This window comes from Idiotropiscis lumnitzeri, chromosome 2 (genome assembly GCF_059441095.1).
Source record: "Idiotropiscis lumnitzeri isolate Australia: NSW breed Sydney's pygmy pipehorse chromosome 2, RoL_Ilum_1.0, whole genome shotgun sequence".
NCBI classification, from domain to species: domain Eukaryota; kingdom Metazoa; phylum Chordata; class Actinopteri; order Syngnathiformes; family Syngnathidae; genus Idiotropiscis; species Idiotropiscis lumnitzeri.
In genome coordinates, this window is record NC_142392.1 from 30,698,961 (window position 1) to 30,725,663 (window position 26,703).

General features: G+C 42.4%; 2 protein-coding genes across 2 annotated transcripts; both read left to right on the plus strand.

The window, feature by feature from the left end:
* LOC148342284 (uncharacterized) lies at positions 1 to 10,193 on the plus strand. Its single transcript, XM_088288794.1, has 2 exons — positions 1 to 182; positions 8,401 to 10,193. The coding sequence occupies exons 1-2, from the start codon at positions 59 to 61 to the stop codon at positions 9,789 to 9,791; spliced, it is 1,515 nt and encodes a 504-aa protein (XP_088144920.1). The 5' UTR covers positions 1 to 58; the 3' UTR covers positions 9,792 to 10,193.
* On the plus strand, positions 8,377 to 24,726 carry LOC148342285 (uncharacterized). The gene is made up of 2 exons (XM_088288795.1): positions 8,377 to 8,694; positions 22,914 to 24,726. The coding sequence occupies exon 2, from the start codon at positions 23,216 to 23,218 to the stop codon at positions 24,389 to 24,391; it is 1,176 nt and encodes a 391-aa protein (XP_088144921.1). The 5' UTR covers positions 8,377 to 8,694; positions 22,914 to 23,215; the 3' UTR covers positions 24,392 to 24,726.
* Positions 24,727 to 26,703: the final 1,977 nt, after the last annotated feature.

The window sequence follows — 26,703 nt, forward strand, 5'->3', positions numbered from 1 at the left end:
TCACGCGTTATCGCCAAGCAAAGACCAAGTGCGGATTTGTTGAGATTGGCGTTTGAAAATGTGTGCTAGAACGACACCCAAGTACAAAGAGGAACTTTGTGAAATAAAAGAAGAGAACGAGCAACATCTTCAACTGCTGGACGAAGTTTGCAACCAGCTTCGTGTTGTGCCACACAAAGCAGGTTTGTACACGTCTTACTCTCATTTGCTTTGTAAAGAACGACTTTCTATCGTTAAAAATATGCATCACAACATTAAGTTGTTTGGGGGAATGCGTTCAAGGTTATTGCCGTTTTATTTTTAATTATTGCCTTTTACTTGCAGGTCTGCTGAACATTTGTTTATGCCAAATGAAATCAGTGCAGAAAATGGATGCCAAAGAATAACCAATAGTGGGGGGGTAAACTCCGTGTTTTTTTTCCCCATTTTAAAATTCGAACTGATTGTTTAACATTTTACATATTCCGGTATTTATATGTTGCTAAAGAAATTAAGTTTGTCATGTCATCATGTTTCAAAACTATGCTGACAGATGTAGTGTATTTTTATATCCACACTGATAAAAATTTTGGGGCTGATCTACTTAGAAAATGTAAGGTAACCTTTTGCATCACACATTTATGTTTATAAAGCAAGGACAGTGCTTTTTTCATCTACTTAATTTCTTGTGCATAAGAAATCGGTTTTGTAAAGTCTACTTAATTTTACATGTCAAGTTAGTTTCAATTTTGCAAGTGAAGTCAACTTAATTCTGCAAGTTTGTTAACTACATTACTTCAGTAAATGCAACCTAACTATTCAAGTTAACTTGCTTGCAAAGTTAAGTAGACTTTACTTGCGAAAATAAAACTAACCTGACTTGCAAAGTTAAGTGGATTTTACTTGCAAATCTAATTTCTTCCACACAAGAAATGAAGTAGCCTTTACAAAACAATCCTTGCACTATCTACATAAAAATGTGATGCAAAAAGTTACCTTACATTTAGTAAGTAGATCAAGCACACCATTTTGTGTCATGCTGGGTCTACTTTAAATATTAAGTATGTGACACCTGTTGGGCAATCATCCACTGATCACTCAAAATATGTTTCCAAGGCCAAGGGTCAACATGACTATGAATGAATTCCAACAACTGATTAATCAAATAATTGGGAACAATTAAATTATAAACTATTTTTGTAAAGGACAAACAGGCAATCATTAGTTGCGGCCCCAACACTATACATATGAACAACATGTGTCAAACCATGCATGTATAATTTTGTGACTTAATTCAAAACACAACTTGGAATTTCTTGAGTTTATATAAGCATATTTATTTGACAAGAAAATATTTTTTGTTATGAACAGTGAGGGTGAAGGTAAGACGTGGCAAAGTTAAATACATTGAAAGGACATGTTCATTCATAATCGATGTTTGTCTAAAAAATTAAGTCTCCTAATATCCGTTCATCTAACACCAACCAAACATCCATTCTATGCTTGTGGACGTTTTTATTAAATTCTGTTAAAAATAATTATAATTTTGTCACCATTTAAATAGAGAAATCTAAGATCATAAAAGAATGAATGCATGTTCCGTGGAATCTGATTTGTCAACACGGAAAAGCCCTGAGTGATGAAAACGTTCAGATATGGTTAAGGAACAGGTCTCTTTGACGGCAAAAGTCTGACTATGGTAAACAATTGATAATTAGACCTCAATGAAGTGATTGTTCAGTTGAAAAAGTTCATATATTGACTGTGAAAAGCTAAAGTGAGAAACTAGGATTAACTATTTGGCAAACACTAGAACGTATTCAGTCTCGAGGAAGACTGAATGCAGTAAAATTGCAATAAGGAGAACAACAAACCAGCCCAGTGTGTTACAATGTCCTGGAAACAAAAGTTTGGGATTGCCCCTGAGGGTGAAATTCCTCTCTGAACTCCTCCTTTTTGGCTCGGCAGCAACTCATGAAACAGGGAAACTGGTAAGAGATACAATTTTGTTGAAACAGAACATGCAATGTTAAAGGTCATGCAAAACGAAAAAAAAAAACATCTAATGTTCCATACTTCAGTTTGGGGACGGATGGACTACGGTAATTCAATTAATGGAACGACATTTTAAGATGGAAATGACAGGAATATGATGAATTATCATGTTATGAGGGGACTTTTGATATACAGTGAACCCTCGGTTATCGCGGTTAATGGGGACCGAGACCACCCGCGAAAACTGAAAATCCGCGAAGTAGCGGCGCACTTTCAAAAATGCTTAAAAAAAAAGTGCGAAGTAGCGGCGCACCTTCAAAAATGCTTTAAAAAAAATAATAATAATATATATATATATATATATATATATATATGGGTAGAGAGAGAGAGAGTGAAATTCATGTTATAACAACAAAACAAATTATTATTAAAACTTATTTTTTATTCCCCAGCCATTATTTTTGTATTTATTCAATTACTTCTTTTTGTATTTATTTAATTACTTCGACTTTTACCTGCTGGTACGCCGTCCGGTGTGCCCTGTGAAATGAAAGGTGGCATTCTTCATTTATTGATTTATTCATTCATAACTGACAGCCTCGCGCTCCGCTCATGCCCGGGCGGAAGAGGTGCTCCTCTTCGGCTTACTGTGACGCGAGCATGCCCTCCTCCTCCGGAGCTTCCATTCGGTTAAACTTGGGGGCCGCTTGGCACCGCCCGTGCCCGGGGAAGATGCTCCTCTACGGCTTAACTGCAGCACGCCGGCCGGAGCTCTGGTACGGTCCGAACCGCGCGAAACGTCGACACCAATCGTGTCCGGGGGCACGTGCTCTTCTTCGTCCACTCTCCTCTTCGCCCACGCTCTTCTTCGACGCACGCCAGCCGTCTAACCGCTCCAGCGCCCCCTCGTGCCGCTCGGCGAAACTACAATGCCCCCGAATATTTTTTAGACCCGCGAAGCACTGAAGCGCGAAGTAGCGAGGGTTCACTGTACAGTAAATTGATATAAATTAAATTGGATATTTTTAGTCTGCGCATAATCCACTTCAAAGAATACTGACTCATTGGTTGAGGAAAACGGGGTTATACAGTGAACCCCCGCTACTTCGCGGTTCACCTTTCGCGGGTTCAGTGCTTTGCGGGTCTAAAAAATATTCGGGGGCATTGTAGTTTCGCCGAGCGGCACAAGGGGGCGCTGAAGCGGTTAGACGGCCGGCGTGCGCCGAAGAGGAGAGTGGACGAAGAAGAGCAGGTTCCCCCGGACACGATTGGTGGCGACGGACACGATCGGGGGCGACGTTTCGGACCGTACCCGAGCTGCGGCCGGCGTGCGTGGCAGTTAAGCCGAAGAGAAACAACTTCCGCCCGGGCACTCGCGCGGCGACATTTTGCTTCGTTCGGGGCCGTGCGTGAGCTCCGAAGGAGACCGGCCGGCGTGCGTGGTAGTTAAGCCGAATAGGAGCACCTTCCGCCCGGGTACCGGCGGAGCGCGAGGCTGTCAGTTATGAATGAATAAATAAATAAATGAAGAATGCCACCTTTCATTTCACTGTCATGATCCGTGCCTGTCATGCAGCGTGTGTTTTGGTTTTTTCAGCTGTGTGGGCGTTCCTCCAGCGATCGTCTCGCGCCATGTCGTCAGCTGCTGCGAGACGCGCTGATTACACTGACTATATTGTGATTATAAATATCTTTGTATCACCACCTTTTTTCCCGGGTCTGCGTTTGGAGAGTCCTGTTCAATCCTCCAGTTCTGCTGGAGGATCATAACCTTCACAGGGCACACCGGACGGCGTACCAGCAGGTAAAAGTCGAAGTAATTAAATAAATACAAAAAGAAGTAATTGAATAAATACAAAAATAATGGCTGGGGAATAAAAAAATAATAAGTTTTAATCATAATTAGTTTTTTTGTTATAACATGAATTTCACTCTCTCTCTACCAGTATATATATATATATATATATATATATATGATTTTTTTTAAGCATTTTTGAAGGTGTGCCGCTACTTTGCACCTATATATATATATATATATATATATATATATATATATATAGGTGCGAAGTATATATTTACACGGTGTTTTTTTTGTTTTGTTTTGTTTTTTTAAGGTGCGACGCTACTTTGCGGATTTTCAGTTTTCGCGGGTGGTCTCTGTCCCCATTAACCGCGATAACCGGGGGTTCACTGTATTAGTTCAGTGGTTCTCGATTATTTCCTGTCACGCCCCCCCATACCAAGAAGAAAATAGATTTGCGCCCCCCCACCACAATTGTTTTTACATTTCGTACTAATGTACATGTTCTTTGTATTATAAATGTTAGATTGTCAATAAAATATCCCTTAACAAAGACAAATTGATTAAAAAAATCTATCATTTTGAGAACGACTATTGTGAGGATCTCGAAACTCAGCACTCTGTGGTGCGAATATTGATGGGATGATAAATATTTACTATACGTTTTTGTTTAGTTTTTTTTAACTTTATTAACATGAACAAACCAAACAGTTATTAATACGTACATAATATAGAAAAGACAAAAAGCCAGGGGGATTTCAAACAAAAATTCTGTATAAATAACATAAAGCAACAGTTTTAATTTGTTGACTATACATTTTTTTTTATGTTTACAATCTGTTTGACGTCAAACCACTTCGTTGTGATGACGTCAGCCATTTCCGTGTTCCAGCCTGAGAGCGTCTGCTAAAGTGCTAACGTAGCCATCGTCTTATTTTGTTTGGATACGTAATGGTTGCAATACAACATTTCTGTTCGTAGCTGCTGGCTCTCCGCCCGAACGCGGTTTGAGTCAGACTTCTTTTCAAAGTTGAGCGTCCATCGATGCAATTAATTTTAGCGATTAGCGCGCTTAGCGCCTCCTTGCTCGCTCTGCTGCGGCGCAAGATAGCTTGGCGCGGGGCATTTAAGGAGCGGCGAAAGAAATCACTTCCGGGTCAACGAGCGACGGGGCGCCGCTTTTTTTTTGTTAATCAATACTGCGTGAACTCGGGGCACAAACAGCTTTGACGAGCTCAAACTCGCGTTGTCTGAGATCACCTTTTTCGGTCCCAAAACCATGCAAATCATGTTCCCCAGGGTCCCACGTGCCCCCCTCAGCATCACTGGTGTAGCACAATACAAGGCTGCTTGCAAACTTCATCCAGCAGTTGAAGATGTTGCTCGTACTCTTCTTTTATTCCACAAAGTTCCTCTTTGTACTTGGGTGTCGTTCCTGCACACATTTTCAAACGCCAATCTCAACAAATCCGCACTTGATCTCTACTTGGCGATAACTCGTGTGCTTCTCTTTGTTCGACGAGATGAAAGAAAGATGGCATAGTTTTTTTAGAGCAGCGCTGAATGGATTTCCTACGTGAAAACTGCAGTCTGTTCTGCACTAAAGCGGAAGAATAGAACACACCCCGCTGTGATATGATTGGCTGCTGGCTATGTGGAGCTCTGTCATCAACTCACGCGCCCCCCTTAGCATCGCACCACGCCCCACTATTTGAGAATCACTGTATTAGTTAGTTAAAAAAGAAGAGCTAAATTATAGTTGACGTGTTCATGGGGATTGAATATGAATCATAAACAGAAGACAAAACCAATTGGCATTGGCATTTGTAAAATATATGTAAAATATTAAGTTTGTGAGCTCTTATGGGAGACGGGGCGAGAGGCGAATGGATTGAAGCTTCCGCCAGTGACCCGTCCAATAGTGTCACCACCACACAGCTGTGCTGGTGGCCGTCCTCGAGGACGTGCGCCTCCCTGTTTCTGACATCATGCGGAACAGTCCGTCAATGAGAAACTGCTAATCAGTATGAGTCGAATCCCCGTTTTTGCATCGATGAAAGAAAATATTGTATTGGATGTAGAAAACGAATTGTTACACTCGCGGGTTCAGAGGGACAAGAGTGCTAATTCACCCGAAAAAGAAAAAAGAACATGGGAAAAATAAATAAAATAAAACAGGGGGAAGCAGTTAATGCAGCAGCCGACGCATGCAGCTCCCATTGCGTCTGCTCTTTCCGTTTCCCCTGCCACAGCAGGCTTGTTGTCCGCACCGGCCGGTCAACAAGGTCACGTAACAGAAGTAGGGGTGGTGGGTGGTTATAGACATGGGTTGTGAGTGGGACGTGCTCTTGCTGTGGGGTCACTGGGTGATGAGCGGTCCAAACCGAGCCACTTCCTGAAATGTACCATCCTGTGGTCCAGCGCCATGCCAGTCACAAAGAGCTCCACTAGCACGGGGGCGCCATCGCTACCCCCTCCTCCGACAACGCTTCTATGGCTTCCAAACGCACAGTTGACGCCTCAGCCCGATTGGGACCACATTCCACGATAGGGGTGCCCGCGGAGCCTCAGCATTCAAGGACCGGCAGGTCTTGGCATTCCGGTGACGATTGATGGACAACAGTTTTTGATGGTGGAACAAGATATTCCACGCTTTGCAAGCTTCTTCTCCATATCCCAGTGAGCAACAACACCGTCACGCGTGTGGGACTCTTGAGATTGGCCGAGTCACTGCCGTGGACCGAACCCGCACCTGTGAAACAAACACTGGAATTCGAGTGGGACTGAATTTGACTGTGCACACCCGGCGGGGAAGCATATGTTGTCCTCCGTTCCAGTAGACTGGGCAGCTCTGAGACCAGGGTCTCCATCCTCCCGCAGCTGGTCCGTCTTGTTCCTGCTCTGGTCTGCGTGGTGTAGCCGCCTCCACCCATTCAAACCACCAATTGGTCCTTTGCATTGAACACTGAGTTATGATGATTTGGTTTATCAGAATGCATTCACCCAATTTCGAGAGTCAGAACTGCATCTTGCATTAGGATGATGTATTTGTGATGTCTACCGGTGCTGCCTCGCATGTGTGCCTTGCCCAGAGCAGAGGAAACTGTTTGAATTGTCTCTGTTTGCTGAGCCACAAATCACATTAACTATCGGTGCGCATCATCATACTAAAGATTTCGGCCCATTGGTGAAGACTTTTGGCAGAGTTAATTTCAGATGTAGAAACTCCGTCACTAGCAGGTTGTGGTGTTTCAGCACCCATTCCGAATTCTTCTGTTACGGAACATTTTCCGAATTTCTTGACAGTATGGTAGACAGTGAATGGGTCACTCTGAAGCGAAAGCTCTGTTTGCGTCTCTGCCAGAGGGGTTGTGGACCCGGGGTCTGACTGATGTTGTGCTCTGCTCCACAGCTTCTCCAATTTGTTTTTGCTATATCTGCAAAAGTTTTTATATTATCGCGAAAGAAATTAAGTTTGTCATGTCATCATGTTTCAAAACTATGCTTACGGGTTTATAGAAGGTCACAAAAACATGGACCTCTTAAACAGGAAAACGTTAGTTCAGTGGTAAAAGAGTTGTGTCTATGCTGGCAGTTGAGCAGGAAGCCACAAAAACATGCACGTCTTGAACCGTGTTTGACAGGAAACCGTTTAGCTCGCATTTAACAAAAGTGTGACCCAAACATGTCTTGTAAGCTGAAACCGTTCGAACAACAGGAAGCGTGTGGACGGGTGTGATGAAGTCGAAGTGTTCATGTTTTTCCATTCTTTATGAGTTTGCATATACAAATTGCTTTGCTGTGCTTCAATAAAACGCCGCACAGGAGCGGGAACGCTTTTCTCTTTGCCGGACTGCTCCTCCTCAATCTTGGCTGGGTGATTCATTTGTGCAGGCTTGTCTCGTTTTTTTACAATAACTTCTCTGACATATCTTGTTCAAGCAATTCCTTCTGGAATGATTCAAACTGACTCTAAATACTCTGCACACTACGGCAAAAATATCAATGGCGGTTGATAAATTTTAGTGGATAAAACACAAAGGGTTAAGTTTTTTTTTAAAAATCAAGTACGTATTGGTCTTATTTATGAACTTTGTACTGGCTTACAATGGTCTTAAAAAGGGAACACGTCACAACCCCCTTTTCTACCAACAAGCCCAGGAACATTTAGTTCTATCTCGAAATGCAAAATGAAATACTTGTAAACATATTTCACTTGAAGGATTTCTATTCTATCAATGACATAATGTTGCGATGGCCCCCAGTGGCCCCCATTAATAAGTTAGGGTCCCACAACAGGTGTTCCATCAGACGCACACAATAGCCTGTGTGTGCTAACTTCAGATCGCTTCCATAAACGTCTGTGACTATGTCAGGAATTAAATCGGGCATCAGCCGCAATGTGCTTCCTTTTTAAATGCTCGTTTATCACTGTTGTGCTGCTAAAAGGAGGTTTACATCGTAGGACGTAATTTTGTGAAATGCCCCCATGGTCCGGTCCAAGTTGGGGTCGCACGCATTGCTCCGTGTGCGGCAGGCACAAGTCAAGGTAGCACGGTAGAAACAATATAACTTGACTTGACTTGACCAAACCAAATGTGTGTTTGTCTTTTTGTGTCCTGCAGACGTCAGACAAAATGATCTCCGTTCTGTGAAAGAGGAGCCAGACTTGACTCACATCAAAAAGGAGGAGGAGGAGATCAACAAGTCACCACTGAACGGTGTCCCTATAAAGACTGAAGATGAAAACAAGGGTGAGCGTGAGGACAACAGAGGGGCGGAGCCTACAAGCAGCAACTCAAGTCATCACGTGACAACAGAAGGTGACGAAGACCACTGGGGGCCATCACAAGCACAAAATGAGGACACATTATCATGCTCTCCTGATAATGATGATGATGATGATGGGCAAGCCAAAGGTGAAAGGGCATGTCACACTGACTCATTAACTTCAAAGTTGTCTTTAAAACCGCACACAAGAACACACAGTGGAGAAAAACCCTTTTCCTGCTCAGTTTGTGGCAAGAGTTTCTCTCGAAAGTCAAGTTTAAAAAGGCACGCAAGAACACACAGTGGAGAAAACCCTTTTTCTTGCTCAGTTTGTGGCAAAATCTTCTCTCAAAACGCAACGTTAACAAGTCACACAAGAACACACAGTGGAGAAAAACCTTTTTCCTGCTCAGTTTGTGGCAAAGGATTCTCTCAAAAGTCTCATTTAACAATCCACACAAGAACACACAGTGGAGAAAAACCCTTTTCCTGCTCAGTTTGTGGCAAGATTTTCTCTCAAAAGTCGCTTTTAACAATCCACACAAGAACACACAGTGGAGAAAAACCCTTTTCCTGCTCAGTTTGTGGCAAAGGATTCTCTCGAAAGGCACATTTAACAATCCACACAACAACACACAGTGGAGAAAAACCCTTTTCCTGCTCAGTTTGTGGCAAGAGTTTCTCTCGAAAGTCGCCTTTAACAATCCACACAAGTGCACACAGTGGAGAAAAACCCTTTTCCTGCTCAGTTTGTGGCAAGAGTTTCTCTCGAAAGTCGCTTTTAACAATCCACACAAGAACACACAGTGGAGAAAAACCCTTTTCCTGCTCAGTTTGTGGCAAAGGATTCTCTCAAAAGGCACATTTAACAATCCACACAACAACACACAGTGGAGAAAAACCCTTTTCCTGCTCAGTTTGTGGCAAAGGATTCTCTAAAAAGGCACATTTAACAAGGCACACAAGAACACACAGTGGTGAAAAACCTTTTTCCTGCTCAATTTGTGGCAAGAGTTTCTCTCGAAAGTCGCATTTAACAATCCACACAAGAAGACACAGTGGTGAAAAACCTTTTTCCTGCTCAGTTTGTGCCAAGAGTTTCTCTCAAAAGTCGCATTTACGAAGCCACACAAGAACACACAATGGAGACAAGCCATTCAGTTGCAGCGTTTGTGCTAAAAAATTCTTTTCTAAAAAGGGTGCTGAGAGACACAATTGTGCTGGTGAGAATTGCAGCGATCCTTGAAGCTTAAAAAAAAGACAACAAAAAACTCAAGGAACTGACTCTTTGTGGTAAGATGTAAATTTTGATTTTGAATAAAATATGATAAATTTAATTTTGCTAAGCTTTTTTATTGACATTAAGCCAATGTGATCCGTGCCAGAAGAAGCAATGTGTCTGAGTGATGATTTGTTTTGGTGTTTACATCAAACATGTAAATAAAATTAATTGCCTTTGCCTGGAACAACATTTGTTAACATTATGCTTTTCAGTTGTGTTTTTAATCGTATTTAATGGAAAAGGTGTGAGAAGAAACTGTGCTTATGAAATCGTTGCCTTCCACAATCATCAATAAAAATCACTTGTTCCACTTGCTCAACTGGCCTTCATTACGCCGTGTGAAAAGGTGAAAAACTAAACTAGAAGTTGAACTATAAAAAGAACAAAGCTCACCCCTATGCTTGGAAGGGGGGTGGTGACTATCCAAGTGGGGGGACTATGCATGAACTTTCGGGTGTGGGTTGCCGCGGTACGCGACCCCTGCATCATAGGACTGGACTTTCTACGAACAGCCCAGTGCGTGCTTGACCTGGGGAGGAACACGTTGGCTTTTCCAGGAGGCCCCACAGTTGAAATGGTGCGCCCTACACAGCCTGAAAAGTCATTCCTTCCGACGTCGAGCGCAGCCATTGCACAGCAGGAGTCTGATCCCACCCATGAACCGCTGGCTCCTATGACTTCTCCACCCACATCAGATGCCCACATTGATGAGCATTCCTCTCCCCCGGCCCCGTGGTCCATGACAGGTGGAGTGGACAGATTGACGGCAGTGCGCAAAGTGTGGAAGCGCAACAGTGATGGTTTAGAACCCAAGCAACAGGACGAGCTGTGGCAACTGTTGTGGGACTTTAAGGACATTTTTGCGCTGACAGAAGAGGAGGTGGGCAGAACAGACTTGGTGCAGCACGAAATTGACACGGGGTATGCACGACCTATCAAAGCACGCCCCCGCCGCCTTCCCCTAGCACATCAGGCAGATGCGGACAGCGCAATTGACGAGATGCTGAAAGCTGGTATCATTGAGCCATCTGACAGCCCTTGGGCCTCAGGGGTTGTCAAGGTCAAAAAAAAAAAAGACAGTGAAGAATAGGTTCTGTGTGGACTATAGACCCTGAAACAGCGTGACCAAGAAAGACTCCTATCCACTGCCCCGCATTGATGAGACTCTGGATCTGGTGTCTGGATCGTCCTGGTTCTCCTCATTAGACCTGCGCAGTGGATATTGGCAGGTGCCTCTCAGCTCGGAAATCAGGCCAAAGACTGCTTTCTGTACTGACAAGTGCTGCTTCATGAGAAGAGAGTTTGAGTTCCTGGGACACAAAGTTGGAAGGGAAGGCATTAGCACTTTGGAGAAGAACGTGCGAGTCGTGAGGGACTGGCCTACTCCCAGCAACCCGCGTGAACTGAAGAGCGTCCTTGGGCTGGCATCCTATTACAGGCGATTCGTGCGGGGTTTCTCATGTCTAGCTGCACCGCTTTTCCACCTGCAGCGGAAGGACACTGATTTTGACTGGACTCCCGAGTGCAGACGAGCCTTCAGCTCGCTAAAGAAGGTGCTGACGGAGGCACCCATTCTCGTCCCCCCAGACGCCAACCTGCCGTTTGTCCTGGACACTGATGCCAGCAATGTCGGAATAGGGACGGTTTTGAGTCAAGTGGGGGCAGACGGGGAGAGAGTAGTGGCATACTTCAGCAAAACCTTGAATAAGGCTGAACGGCGTTATTGTGTCACACGAAGGGAACTGCTGGCAATTGTGAGAGCCATTAGCCATTTTCGATATTATCTGTCCTGTTTACCCTTCACTGTTCGCACTGACCATGCGGCACTCCAGTGGCTATTGTCTTTTAAGGAGCCTGAAGGACAGATTGCACGCTGGCTTGAAGAACTGGCCCCATATGTCTTCCAAGTTGAGCACAGGGCAGGAAATCACCATGCCAACGCTGACGCTGTGTCTCGACGCCCTTGTGCTCTTGCTGGCTGCCGCTTCTGCGAGAACAGAGAAACCCGAGAGAAGGAACTTTGTGGTGATGAGCAAAGTCCCGCGCATGATCATGTCAACCCCATATGTAGGGAGGTCAAGGTTGTGGGGGCACCTGAATGGAGGAAGCAGCAGCAACCGGATGTTGACCTCCGACCTGTATTGCAGTGGGTCGAGTCGGGTCAAAACCCTAAGTGGGAGAAGGTCGCTGGACACTCGCCTGCCACTAAAGGACTGTATTCAAAGATTGGGACTCTTCAGGTCAAGGATGGGGTGCACCAGAGAGCTTGGAAGGAGCCTGCTACTGGTGAGGATAGATGGCAGGTGGTCGTCCCCAGGGCTCTGAGAGAGGCTGTGTTGAAAGCTTCTCATGGGCCTGCAGAGGCAGGACACTTTGGTGTGTCAAAAACACTTCGCAGACTCCGGCAAAGTTTCTATTGGGGTCAACTAAGGCGAGATGTTGAGGACTTTTGTCGCCGTTGTGACCTCTGCACAGCGCACAAGGGTCCACCAGGCCGGTCTCGTGCCCACCTCCAACAGCTAGCAGTGGGCGCGCCAATGGAGAGGATTGCGGTGGACATAATGGGCCCATTTCCACGCACTGACACAGGCAACCATTATGTCTTAGCTGCTATGGACTATTTTACGAAATGGCCAGAAGCATATGCCATCCCCGACCAAGAAGCAGAGACTGTTGCAGATGTGTACAGGATTCCATTTCATGTACACCTTCCCTGCTCATGTATGGGCGTGAGCTACGGACACCGGTGGAAATGGCTTTTGGCAGACCCCTTGATACACCAGCCGGGCCACCAGGACCGGAATATGCCAGGAGACTCCAAGACAGGTTGGAGTCAGCACATGTCTTTGCTCGCGACCATCTACAGAAGGCAGGTGTAATGCAGAAAAGGAATTATGACATGAAGGCCAGAGGGATGGACTTTCAGGCTGGAGACCTGGTTTCGGTGTACAGCCCAAAAAGGAAAATGGGCAGGTGTCCTAAATTGGACAGGCACTGGGTGGGGCCGTGTGGAGTGCTGGAGAGAATAGGAGAGGTGGTGTACAGGGTGCAGCTGCCACCTGGTGGCAGACGGGTAGCCCTCCACAGAGACAGACTGGCCCCATATAGAGGTGATGCCGTTCCACAGCAGCAGTCTGGGTCGCGGACACACTCACAGTGGGTTTCGAATCCCAACCCTCCAAGACGGCGGATTGTGCCTCCACTCTCACCCCCACAGGCAGCTACTGTTGAGGACTCATCGCCTGATGCTACACTGGCTGTTCCGAGCGGACAGGCCTCGGGGCGGCCTCAGCGACAGAGGAGACCACCGGGTCACCTCAGTGACTTTGTTGAATGACGCCCTCGGGACGAGGTTCTTGATAAAGGGGAGGGCAGTGGAGCGACTTTGTAAATAGTTCAAGCGTTCTGTGTTTTCCTCTATTCTGGGGATGCTGTGAAGGCAGCGGGGAAGCGACGGGAGTGAATGTTATGTTGTTGTCGTTGTTGTTTTAGTTTTCTGATCGGCGTGGTTGCGGCCAACAGCAGCCGTTTCTGGCTTAAAAATAAAAGTGTTCGCTGATGGACAAATCGGCCTGATTTATTATACAACGTTACAATATTTTAGTTTTTCCAAGTTCCTTGTTTGCCTTTTGTTTTGTTTATTAAATACCCTTTAAGTTTCCCTCTCCTTGCTTCCCTGCTTTTGGGTCCTCTTCAACCTACTCCACAACTTGACACAAACATGTTGACATAAAGTATCACTTTGTCACGTCAACTGTTAATAATAGGGAAATACATTTGGAAGACTGTCCAACCGACAACATGGTGGCAGATGTTTTAACAAAACCAGCAACAAAAGTAAAATTCAATTCAATTCAAGTTCATATTTGGGAGCTAAAATGTTTGTTAATGTGCATACGGTTTAAATCTTACGTTTTTCCTTTGTTTGGAAGGAGACAACAATTATTTGCATCGCAAATGGCGACATCTGTCGGTGAGTTGGTGACAGTGCTCCACAAAGTCAGCAGCCAATCATATCACAGCGGGGTGTGTCCTATTCTTCCGCTTGAGTGCTGAACAAACTGCAGTCTTCACGCAGGAGATCCATTCAGCACTACTTGGGAAAAAAAGACGCCATCTTTCATTCGTCTCGTCGAACAAAGAGAAGCTCACGAGTTATCGCCAAGCAGAGATCAAGTGCGGATTTGTTGAGATTGGCGTTTGAAAATGTGTGCAGGAATGACACCCAAGTACAAAGTGGAACTTTGTGGAATAAAAGAAGAGAACGAGCAACATCTTCCACTGCTGGACGAAGTTTGCAACCAGCCTCGTGTTGTGCTACACAAAGCAGGTTTGTACAGGTCTTTCATTTGCTTTGTAAAGAACGACTTTCTATCGTTAAAAATATGCATCACAACATTAAGTTGTTTGGGGAAATCGTTCAAGGTTATTGCCGTTTTATTTTTAAATGTTGCCTTTTACTTGTCGGTTTGCTGAACATTTGTTTTTGCCAAATGAAATCAGTGCAGAAAATAAATGCCAAAGAATAACCAATAGTGGGGGGTAAACTCCATGTTTTTTCCCAGTATAAAATTTGAACTGATTATTTAACATTTTACATTTTCTGGTTTTTATATCTTGTTGAAGCAATTCCTTATGGAATGAATTCTACCTGACAATGGCTGTTGATCAATTTTAGTGCATAAAACACAAATTATTAAGTTCAAGTACGTATTGGTCTTATTTATTTATGAACTTTGTACTGGCGCAGTCGGGTGAGAGTCAATGAACCTCGATGGCCCTGCACAGTTTTGTGCACATGTGCGTACTTCACCTGATCCGCGCATGCTAGCTAGCGCATCTGGCAAGACCTTTGAGCATTTAATCCATATCCTTGATATCAGACATTTGCGTATTTCACTAGTGCGGTCTTTTCCAGCACTAGTTATACATTCAGCCACACTAGTGATGCCCTTTGTTGTTGTAGTAGTTGCACAGAAACTCTGACAAGTGACTCATTTTCAGCAACATGTTAAATAGTAAAACGTGGATTATTCCAACATGTTAACTAGTGACATGTGATTTCCTAGTGAGAGCGAAAATACCCAATAGTTAACTTGTAATGGCTAGAATACTTCCTAGTCGACTTGTGAAAGCCCTTTAAGCCTTAATATTTCACTAGTAACTTTCAAAAATGTTACTTGTCAACTAGTGATGCCCCAAATTTCCACTAGTTACACTAGTGAGAAATTTTGACTGAACTAGTTGGCGGCACGGAGGCCGACTGGTTAGCACGATGGCCTCACAGTGAGAGACATCATCGGGCGTGGGTTCGATCCCGGCTCCGGCCATCCAGTGTGGAGTTTGTATGTTCTCCCCGTGCTTGCGTGGGTTTCCTCTGGGTACTCCGGTTTCCTCCCACATTCCAAAAACATGCATGGCAGGCCGATTGAACACTCGAAATTGCCCCTAGGTATGAGTGTGAGCGCGGATGGTTGTTCGTCTCTGTGTGCCCTGCAATTGGCTGGCAACCAGTTCAGGGTGTCCCCCGCCTACTGCCCCAAGATAGCTGGGATAGGCTCCAGCACCCCCCGCGACCCGAGTGAGGAGAAGCGGTATAGATAATGGATGGATGGAAAGTTCAACTAGTGAGGTCCAAAATGTTTACTAGTAGAACTAGTGGATGCCAAACTGCTCACTAGTCAACTAGTTACACAAAAAACTAATGAGAAGGTGGGGCAGATGTGTGCATCCAGGATTCCTATTGGCTCTACAGTTAAATACACGAATCAGAATTCAGATTTTGTCATTGTCCCACCCACTTTATTTGCACATGTTTTATACAAGTTGACAAGTGTTCCTGGGGAACTGCAGCTAGTTAACTAGCAGCTGCCTCTCATGGGCTACATGTTGACGAGTGAATGCATGAAGCCAAACTACTTAAAGGCTTGCAATCTATTTTGGCCTTCCAAGTTAACTAGAGAGGCTCAAAATATTAACTAGTAAACTAGTACATGCTGAGATATCCACTAGTTACACTAGTTGTGCTCATTTTGTCCTCTCTTGTTAACTTGTAAAGCTCATGTATTCTAACTAGTAAAGTATTTGGGTTCAAAGTGAGTCACGAGCAAACAAGTGACAATTATTTTCACATAACTAGTTCACAAGTGCATGACAAAATTGCGCACTAGGTGACATGTGCACACAACAAGTTAACTTGTGAAATCATCAAATTTGAGAAGTTGATTTTTTTCCCAGTTACAACGCGATACAAGTTCACAAGTTGTGCACACATATCCACTAGTAAGCAATTTTGGTTAACTAGTATGATATAAATGCCAGCTAGTATGCAAAAACATTAGCTAGTATACCAAAAATCCCCACATGTTAGATATTTGTTGTGCACAATGCATCACTCGTGATGCATAACCTTAAACAAGTAAAAATAAAAAGCCAACATGTAGGATAAAATTCAAACATGTTCAGTCAAATCTTGCACAGGTTCTTTTCTGTGTCTGACAAGTGAGACAAACTTCCTTCTACTTGTTAGCTAGTTAAATAAACATCAGTGTCACTCATTAACGAGTGACTCATTGTGGACTCAACTAGTTCACTAGAATGAAAACATGTGTTTCACAAGTTAACGAGTGGGGTAAAAATTAGACTAACCAGTGGCTATCTTTGCATTTACTAGGAAACTAGTTCACATTTTGAACCTCACTAGTCAGCTAGTAAGGTTGGCAGTGTGACTAGTGGACATGTTATGCCTTACTAGTGAGCATTTGAGAATCTGACAAGTCAGCGAGTAAGGCCAGGAAAAAGCTTAACTAGTGTCACTAGTGGACATTTGGCCCTTACTAGACAACATGTAAAATGAAATATGTGACCATTGTTGTCTCTAAAATGACTCATACACCAACATGTTCACTAGTGAACTGCATTCAAATGAAGCAGGCGGGACAAGTACTTTGATTGGTCAATATCTAGATGAGATCTCTTGACGCTTTAACCCTTAAGAGCCCGGCCCGTCATACCTGTTATGAAAAGAGTGATTGTATAAAAACACATCCTACTTATGATTAATCTTACTCTCTCTCCCTCTCCATATGCAGGCGGGTGTAAAAAAATAGGTATGTAGTTATATAAAAGAGAAAACATGTACAATACTTTCTGTGTAGTAAATATTAAGCTATTAAATATTACATAAGATAAAATACAGTCATCATATGTCACTAATTTCTGACTACCGTATACCAAAATCATGAGCAGTGACTGGTTAGATTATATTAATTTGAAATGGACCGCCAATAGGAAACCATTGCATTCTTTCCTACTGATCCCCATGAGCTAAAAAAAATGCGCACTAGTTCACTAGTAACCTTATTTTAGCGCTTACTAGTTAACATGTAAACTAAAAAATGGCCATTAGATGTTAACTAGTATGCTAGTAACGAGTGGGCAGTTTTTAGCTTACGGGTGAACTAGTGTGCATTTTTTGAGCTCACTAGTAAGCTCATTTTTGTATCTTACTAGTTAACATGTAAGATAAAAACGCCCACTAGTTCACTAGTAAGCTCATTTTTGTATCTTACTCGTTAACATGTAAGATAAAAATGCCCACTAGTTTTTTTTAGCTTACTAGTTAACACGTATGATACAAATGCCCTCTAGTTCACTCGTAAGCTCATTTTTTAGCTTACTAGTTAACATGTGATGGGCATTTCTGAGCTTACGTGTGAACAAGTAAGCTAAAATATCTTACTAGTGAACGAGTGGGCTTTTTTTTCAGCTTACATGATCCACTAGTAAGCTCATTTTTGTATCTTACTAGTGAACATGTAAACCCCTAAATGCTCTGGCGGACTAGTGTGAAATGCATGCTCAAGGCTAGGGCTGGGCGATAAACCGAAAATTTACCGTTACCGAAATGTATTACAGTGACCGACATAATTTTGCCCTTGTCGGTAAATTCGGTGTCTAAAAAAAGGAAGTCTTTTCTGTCTGCGGCGATGTTCATGCCTCTTTAAGACGGCTACAACGCATCTAGTTACGTGACTCATTCGCTGTAGAAGAATGTAAACAGAAGACGCGTTCGTTGCTGGCGATTCAAATCCTGAAGCGGCTGACACGGCTGCAGACGAAGTAACGTTAGTTGAAATTGTTCCTGTCGCGCTTGTCCCGAAAAGAAATTCGACATCTGTCGTTTGGAAATGTTTTGGGTTCCATGAAGACAATGTTTGAGCAAAAGAACATGAACTACAAAGTGCGTCGTAAGCACCTGAAACAGCGCGTCCAACCTTTTCTTTTTCACCACCCACAACACAATCATGCTGTTGACTTGGAGCTTGTGCTAAAAGTTCAAAGTGAGAAGCAAGGTTGGACAAGTGACAACAGCCCATAACGGAGGCGACACCATACAAGACAACGTCTCAGAGGTGGACGCGATAGCCTAGCACATAGCTAAAGATAGCGCTCCTCTAGTTACAGTGGAGCGCACAGGATTGAAACGCCTCATGAACGTAGCCAACAAGAGGCACGAAAATATTTGTCGCAAACAGCACTTCCTTATATGGACAACATCGGGACGGGAGCGGAGACCTGTCGAGCATTTTGCATCTACATCCGACTTGTGGTCGAGTTGCAACATGGATCCCTGTTTGAGCCTGAATGTGCATTACATAGACGACAAGTGGCGACTGCGCACCAGATTACTCGAGACGGCACATTTTCCTGATGAAGCACACTTGTTTATTTGGCACTAGCATTCCATTGACATTTTTTTCATTCTATTTAGCATTTTGTTTACAGGCGACTAGCTCCTTTGCACATGGCATTATTTATATTGTCTACAAGATACCTTTACACAAATCTAGTCCTTTGCAAATGGCATTACAGCATCTCGGCACAATCTATTTGCAGAAAAAGATTTTGTGAGAGGTACCCTTTTTCTCCTGTTCTTTGTGACATTGTTCAAGTCATGCAAAGCAAGCTATTTTGAATGTTTATTCAAATGATTTTTGTACTTTTATTTTTCATTGAAACTAATGTGTACCAGTTGGTCAATAAAAAAAAGCCGTTAATATGCATTTCCTGCATTTATTTTGATTTTGGTCCTCAGGGGGAATTTATCGTGCATCGATCATTACCGAGGTAAAATTGCCCAATTTATCGCAATATTGATTTTAGGTCATTTCGCCCAGCCCTACTCAAGGCCATAGAATAAATACTCAAATGGCATCCCTCGGCAAGGCTTTTCAAAAAATTTTCAACGGACGTCTTGTCACTATCCTCCATTACCCAGGATTCCTCCGACATGACGTTTGTTCTTCGGACAGCCAATCACGATTCATAATATGCCAACCAGCGACATAAGCCGAAGAGAAAACCTTCAGAGGTATTGCAATGTTTTTGTAAATATTACTCTATTGTGATACAACATTTGATTTTACGATTATTTTAGGCGACAAAGTAGTGGTGTAAACGTCAAATGTGGGGTCAATTTATCAAGATAAGCCCTACTTAAAAACTTGCTTCAACGATTTCGGAGACGTCGGTGCCCGGTTTTGATCGTGGATGGCGGCAGTTCAACGCTCACAGTCGCCGCCGAGAGCAGCTTCATGTTGGCAGGACTTTCTGAAATCTGCAGCTGGTAGTTTTATAGCGATTGAACTGCAAAAGATGAAGTTTTACGCGCATCTGACGCTCACATTTTGGCTTCACGGTGTTGTTTGTTCATTGCTCACAAGCTAATACGGTAGGAACAAAAGTTCAATTAACGTTGGAACATAATCGTTCATTATCGTTTGCTAGCTGCGTTTGTATATTTGAATTATTTTCTTGCCTTCATTGCACGCAGTATTCGTATTCCTTAGTAACTGTGTATTATAAATAAGGTTGCGCTATATGTTACTGGACAAACTATCGGTCCTGACTGCTTAGAGACCCCACAGCAGATGAGCAGCTCCATTCGGACCCTTCTGACGGCGCTTCTTCTGCAGCGCGATACTGTTCATAGAAGCTGGAGAGTAACAGAAAGAACATCAAGAGGGGGAGAGACACAACTTCCTCCCGAAATCTTGATTAATTAACCATTTATTCATGGTTAAATTCATTATATATTTCATGTATCTTATTATGTTTACAATAAAATATTTTTCAACTATATTCTGGATATGCATTGTCTGAAATCAAGTGGTGAAACCACAACTAATATTTCCTCCAACATCGAACCTGCTCGGTCACATCTTCCATCTTAAAAAACAAAACGCAATCAGTGGCTTCAATAAAGATTGTAGAAACCTCTCAATGCACACACATTCATTTATTGAATATAACAAGGTAAGAAGATTGTGTTTTTGTATTTACTTCCGTTGTTTTTCCACGACAATCAATCATTGGAGACGAGCCTAGGGTGACGTCATCAAGTTTTATATTATATATGCTGTTCTCCCAAATCCATATATATATATATATATATATATATATATATATCTCCACAATACAGATTACAGCATCTTTAACAAATACGCATCAACTTTGAACAGAATCAACATCCGAAAAATCACATCCTCGTGAAGGCAGAATTAATTGCAGGACTTCTGCAAGACACTGCATTCCTTTTATTTCGTATACCAAAAGTGGATAGGAGTGAATTTTCAGCAGTACTATTACCCCTTATGTCCGTGTAAATAATAAATATACATCCCCCAGAGAGCCATTCCCTGAGAAAAAATAGTTTTATTCTGCATAGATACCAAGCAACCGGCAGTAAAAAAAAATGTGGACACTCAGAATCAGGCTTTACAGGGTTAATTTTTTGCTGGGTGGAGCTCCGATCAGAGAGACAATAGGAGGCGTACACTCATGGTACTTTCCCGCCTCCTCATTAGCATTTAGCGTAACTAGTGAGGAATTTGTGTTTCACTAGTTCTACGAGTGGAAATTTCGACTTAACTATTTTACTAGTTAATCCAAAAAGACAATTTCACCAGTTAACCAGTGAGCAGGTTGGCATCCACTAGTTCTACAAGTGAACATTTTGGAACTCACTAGTGGAACTAGTTCAGTCAAAATCTTTCACTCGTGTAACTAGTGGATATTTGAGGCATCACTAGTTTACAAGTATTTTTTTGGACCCAGTAGTTAAATATCAAGACTTCAAGGGTCTTTCACTAGTGAACTAGTTGATGTTTATCTTTCACTTGTTAACTAGTGGGTATTTAATTTCCAACTAGTTGTCTAGTGCAGGCGATCATAAGTCACGAGTAATACTTTGAACATTACTAGTTTGGGACAGTGGGCCACTAGAGCATCAAAAAGATAACTAGCTGGGAATTTGGCACTAATAGTGCCTATCTCGGTGTCACAAGTTAGATATCTGTCAGCACTAGTTGAACAAAAGACTCACTAGTCGCTAAAAATGAGTCGCTTGTCAGAGTTTCTGGGCAACTAGTACGGCAACGGGCATCACTAGTGTGGCGAAATGTATAACTAGTGCTGGAAAAGACTGCACGAGCGAAATACACAAATGTCTGATATCAAGGATATGGAATAAATGCTTCAAGGGCTTGCCATACGCGCATGCCAGCAGCGGTTCCTCAAACCAATGAGAGATGTCATGGCAACACATTTAATCTACAATGTTCGGGGAGGGATTTCACTGGTCACCACACCATAGAGTCATGGTTTCAAATCAAAACCAAAAATATCCCTGAACAGCTTACAAGCAAACAATGAAACAAAGAAATAAAATTATCACAAAACATGCATCTCTCATGCCATTCATATCCCCATAAGAAATAAAAACAACAAACAGTACTGATGCATTCTGGGAGCCTCAGCCAATCAGATGGCTGGTTAGAGAAATGTGAGTGGTGTGCTTTGGGCAGTGTGTTTTTATTTATTTTTTTGCAGTCTGTAGTCTAAACCTGTGATGTGTCTTGCTTGCAATAACATGAATGATAAGACAGACTACAACATCGTGTACAGCTGCCCTTTTGTCCCGCTTTCTCCTGCACCATCAGCCAAAGAACGTATTCACATAATGTTTATGTCACAGTCAATTTGAAGCATAGATGTCTCAGACTTTGGCCAGCAGTGTGTGCTAAAATGCCCTCTGAAATACCTCAAGGGGAACAAGCCCATGGTCGAGAGAGTTTCTCAGTCCATATAATTGGCGTGTCACATTACAAGACGTCTCGCTTGTTTTGGGGAAGATTTAGGACTTTGAAGTGCGCCTTATGGTCGTGAAAATACAGTAAGTACCCACGATGAAACTATCTCTAAATGCAAAAAGAAATACTTGTAAACATATTTCACTTGAAGGATTCCTATTCCATCAATTACATTATGTTGCGATGGCCCCCAGTGGCCACCATTAATAAGTTAGGGTCCCACAACAGGTGTTCCATCAGACGCACACAATAGCCTGTGTGTGCTAACTTCAGCTCGCTTCCAGAAACGTCTGTGACTATGTCAGGAATTAAATCTGGCATCAGCCGCAACGTGCTTCCTTTTTAAATGCTCGTTTATCACAGTTGTGCTGCTAAAGGGAGGTTTACATCGTAGGACGTAATTTTGTGAAATGCCCCCATGGTCCGGTCCAAATCGGGGTTGCACACATTGCTCCGTATGCGGCAGGCACAAGTCAAAGGTAGCACAGTAGAAACAATATAGCAATATGCTGCCATGGATATTACGGCCCTGGATGAGGACCCACTCCACTGAAGTCATCTTCCTGCAGCACTTCATTCAATTGACTCTTATATTATCTCATCTATTATTGCATAGCATCATTGTATGTGTCAAATGTTGCCCAGTTGGCATCCATTGCAGCCTGGTCATCCTGGAAGGGGGATTCCCCCATCTGTGGTCCCTTCTCAAGGTTTCTCACTTTTCCCCTAATGAGGTTTTGTGAGTTTTTCCTTGCCCTCCTGGGGGTTAAGATCGGGGATGTCGATTGTGGCTATGTAAAGCCCTTTGAGACTGTCTGTGATTAAGGGCTATACAAATAAAATTGACTTGACTTGACTTGACATTAGACAAAGTCACCGCATGAGCTTTGACTTGACCAAACCAAATGTGTGTTTGTCTTTTTGTGTCCTACAGACGTCAGACAAAACGATCTCCGTTCTGTGAAAGAGGAGCCAGACTTGACTCACATCAAAAAGGAGGAGGAGGAGGAGAAGGAGGAGCTCAACAAGTCACCACTGAACGTTTTCCCGATAAAGACTGAAGATGAAAACAAGGATGAGAGTGAGGACAAAAGAGGGGCGGAGCCTACAAGCAGCCGCTCAAGTCATCATGTGACAACAGAAGGTGATGAAGACCACTGGGGGCCATCACAAGCACATAATGAGGACACATTATCAGACGCTCATGACGATGATAATGGGCACGCTAAAGATGGAATGGCATGTCACACTGACTCATTAACTTCAAAGCTGTCATTAAAACGGCACACAAGAACCCACAGTAAAGAAAAACCCTTTTCTTGCTCGGTTTGTGGCAAAAGCTTCCTGCATAAGTCAATCTTAACAATCCACACAAGAACACACACTGGAGAAAACCCTTTTTCCTGCTCGGTTTGTTGCAAGAGTTTCTCTCAAAAGTCAAGTTTAAAAAGGCACACAAGAATACACACTGGAGAAAACCCATTTTCCTGCTCAGTTTGTGGCAAGAGTTTCTCTCGAAGGTCTCATTCAATAATTCACACAAGAACACACAGTGGTGTAAAACCTTTTTCCTGCTCAGTTTGTGGTAAAAGCTTCTCTCTAAAGGCACATTTAACACAACATACAAGAACACACAGTGGTGAAAAACCATTTTCCTGCTCAGTTTGTGGCAAAAGCTTTTCTGTAAAGTCAATTTCAATGAAACACACAAGAACACACACTGGTGAAAAACCTTTTTCATGCTCAGTTTGTGGGAAAAGCTTTTCTCTAAAGTCAAATTTAATAAAACACACAACAACACATAGTGGAGAAAAAACTTTTTCCTGCTCAGTTTGTGGCAAGTGTTTCTCTCAAAAGTCAAGTTTAAAAAGGCACACAAGAACACACAGTGGAGAAAAACCTTTTTCCTGCTCAGTTTGTGGTAAAAGCTTCTCTCTAAAGGCACATTTAACACAACATACAAGAACACACACTGGTGAAAAACCTTTTTCATGCTCAGTTTGTGGGAAAAGCTTTTCTCTAAAGTCAAATTTAATAAAACACACAACAACACATAGTGGAGAAAAACCTTTTTCCTGCTCAGTTTGTGGAAAATGCTTCTCTCAAAAGGCAAATTTAACAATACACACAAGAACACACACTGGAGAAAAACTTTTTCCCTGCTCCGTTTGTGGCAAAAGCTTTAATGTAAAGTCATTTTTAACAAACCACACAAGAACACACACTGGAGAAAAACCTTTTTCCTGCTCAGTTTGTGGCAAGAGTTTCTCTCGAAGGTCTCATTTACGACGCCACACAAGAACACACAGTGGAGACAAGCCATTCAGTTGCAGCGTTTGTGCGAAAAAATTCTCCTCAAAACAGAGTGCTGAGAGACACGATTGTGATGGCGAGAATAGCAGCGATCCTTGAAGCTTAAAAAAAAGACCAAAAAACTGAAGGAACTGACTCTTTGTGGTAAGATGCAAATGTGATTTTGAATAAAATATGATAAATTTAATTTTGCAAAGCTCTTTTATTGACATTAAGCCAATGTGATCAGTGCCAGAAGAAGCAACGTGTCTGAGTGATGCTGATTCTTTTTTTTTTTGTTTTTATATGAAACATTTTAAATTAAATTAATTGCTTTTGTCTGGAACATGTTTTAATATGCTTTTCAGATGTCTTTTTAATCGCACCGAATGGAAAAGGTCTGAGAAGAAATCTGTATGAAATCGGTGCCTTCCACAATCATCAATAAAATCACTTGTTCCACTTGCTCAACTGGCCTTTCATTACGCAGTGTGAAAAGGTGAAAAACAGAACTAGAAGTTGAACTATAAAAAGAACCAGAAAGAGAAACGCAAATCGTCTCAGTTTCTCTCAAAGGTTTGGAATGTCAGGAGTTGGCAATCTGATGGTGACTTTAGTCAGCGTTTATTTGTCACCACAAAGGAGATGATCTGCATCACGCAGTTCGTTGCTGCTGCTGTTGCTGCGCGTCTGAAGACTGAAATGAAATGAAATATTTAAGTACAGACGCTCCTGATGAAAAAAACTAAGAAGAAAACTCTGCAATCGTCGTTAGAGCGCTTCTTTTGGCCAGTTTCGAGTAAATCCTCCAAGGAAGATACTTATCAACCCTCATCTTCTTCCTACATTGAAGTTACGGAGGAGGAAGTAACTTTTGAAGCCCATTGCGGCGATGACGAAGACCCTTTCATGATATAAAATGCTCCTCTTCCTCCATCATCTCCTTAAGCATCGGGTACATCATCCAAAAGTAAGTTAAACTTCATTTGATTTATCTTATTACGTCCATGTACATCCTGTGTGTGTGTCTCTCTCTCTCTAACATACGTAGTACAGTACTGTAGGTATTGTCTCCATTTTATTAAATGTTTTTTTTCAGTACAAACCAATACAGGTTACTTATACAAGCCTTAAACATATTTATATAAACCTTCAATATACTCATATAGGCCTTAAACATAAATTACAAGACAAAATAAAGCGCTGAAGCAACTTACAAACAAATTCAGCTAACGAACGACCGTTCGGAACGTATCTCGTTCGTAAGTTGGGGAGCGTCTGTACTTAAATAAACGCTAAAATATTTTTAACACTAACGTAATAAAATAGTGAAACATTTCAATTTAAAATTCGCAACCACATACAGAGTAAATTAAATTAATAATAAAATAGAAACATTTACTCAATATTGAACAAATTGAAGAGTCCTAATTTTGAAAAATAATTTTTTTAAAAATCAAATTTAAATATATTAAATCAATAAATATTTGGGCACATATTTAAATGAACAAATATTTTGACAAATACTCAAGATTGAAATAAAAAGTATTGACAAATATTTGTATATTTTTTAACATGTTAAAATAATTGAATAAACATTGTTGTAATCACAGTCGAAAGGATCTAAATCAAGAAGAGCAAAACGTTCCGTTAAAAATAGTGTCTGGGCATTTTTGTTCATCATGACATGCAATGCACAACTCTGAGTGGTGACATTTGCTTATTAAAATAAATAAAACAAACAAACAAAAAAGGTTTATAGAAGCATATAGATCTCAAGGGACAATATTATTGAACCAAACAATGATATTTGAAAACAAAAAATTGTTTGGAATGATTACAAAAGCAATAAGAGCAGCATGTTAGAATGCAGAAGACCCTTCTATCGACTGTGTTTTTGAGTCCTCCCGGACGTCGTACTGTTGTAAAATGCGATTGGACAGTAAACAGCCAATCAGAATCAGCCCTAGTGTCCGACTCCTGATTGGTTGATAATTGAGGCCCAGTTTGCATCGTAAGCATAAAACCGTGGCCGTGTCCAAATTAACAGGCTGCGACCTCCGAAAGCTGCTTTTTCGGCGCGACACCACCGCGCGTGGTGTCCAAATTCACGCTGGCCGTGTCCAAATTAACAGGCTGCGACCTCGGAAAGCTACTTTTTCGGCTGCGTGACGTCTTTTTCGGCGCGGCATAACCGCACGTGGAGTCCAAATTCACGCTGTCACGTACGGCCTTCGAATCCAGCCTTGAAATCGGTATTCGTTACTGTGGAGACGGCCCCAGAGCCAAGGCCGCTTAGCGCAACACTTACATTACGCCCACACACATTGCTCCGCTGTTCGACGCAGGTGTTACGCATTTATGGTGGCTTTATATGCGGCTTGGATAATGAATGGATAATTTGCGACGAGCTCCAGATTGAAGAAATCGGC

Bases quoted from the DNA above. Each gene is read 5' to 3' on its own strand.
- LOC148342284 (XM_088288794.1), top strand. From the start codon at position 59: ATGTGTGCTAGAACGACACCCAAGTACAAAGAGGAACTTTGTGAAATA. The intron at 183-8,400 runs GTTTGTACACGT...TGTGTCCTGCAG, and splicing joins TGTTGTGCCACACAAAGCAG to ACGTCAGACAAAATGATCTC.
- LOC148342285 (XM_088288795.1), top strand. From the start codon at position 23,216: ATGGCATGTCACACTGACTCATTAACTTCAAAGCTGTCATTAAAACGG.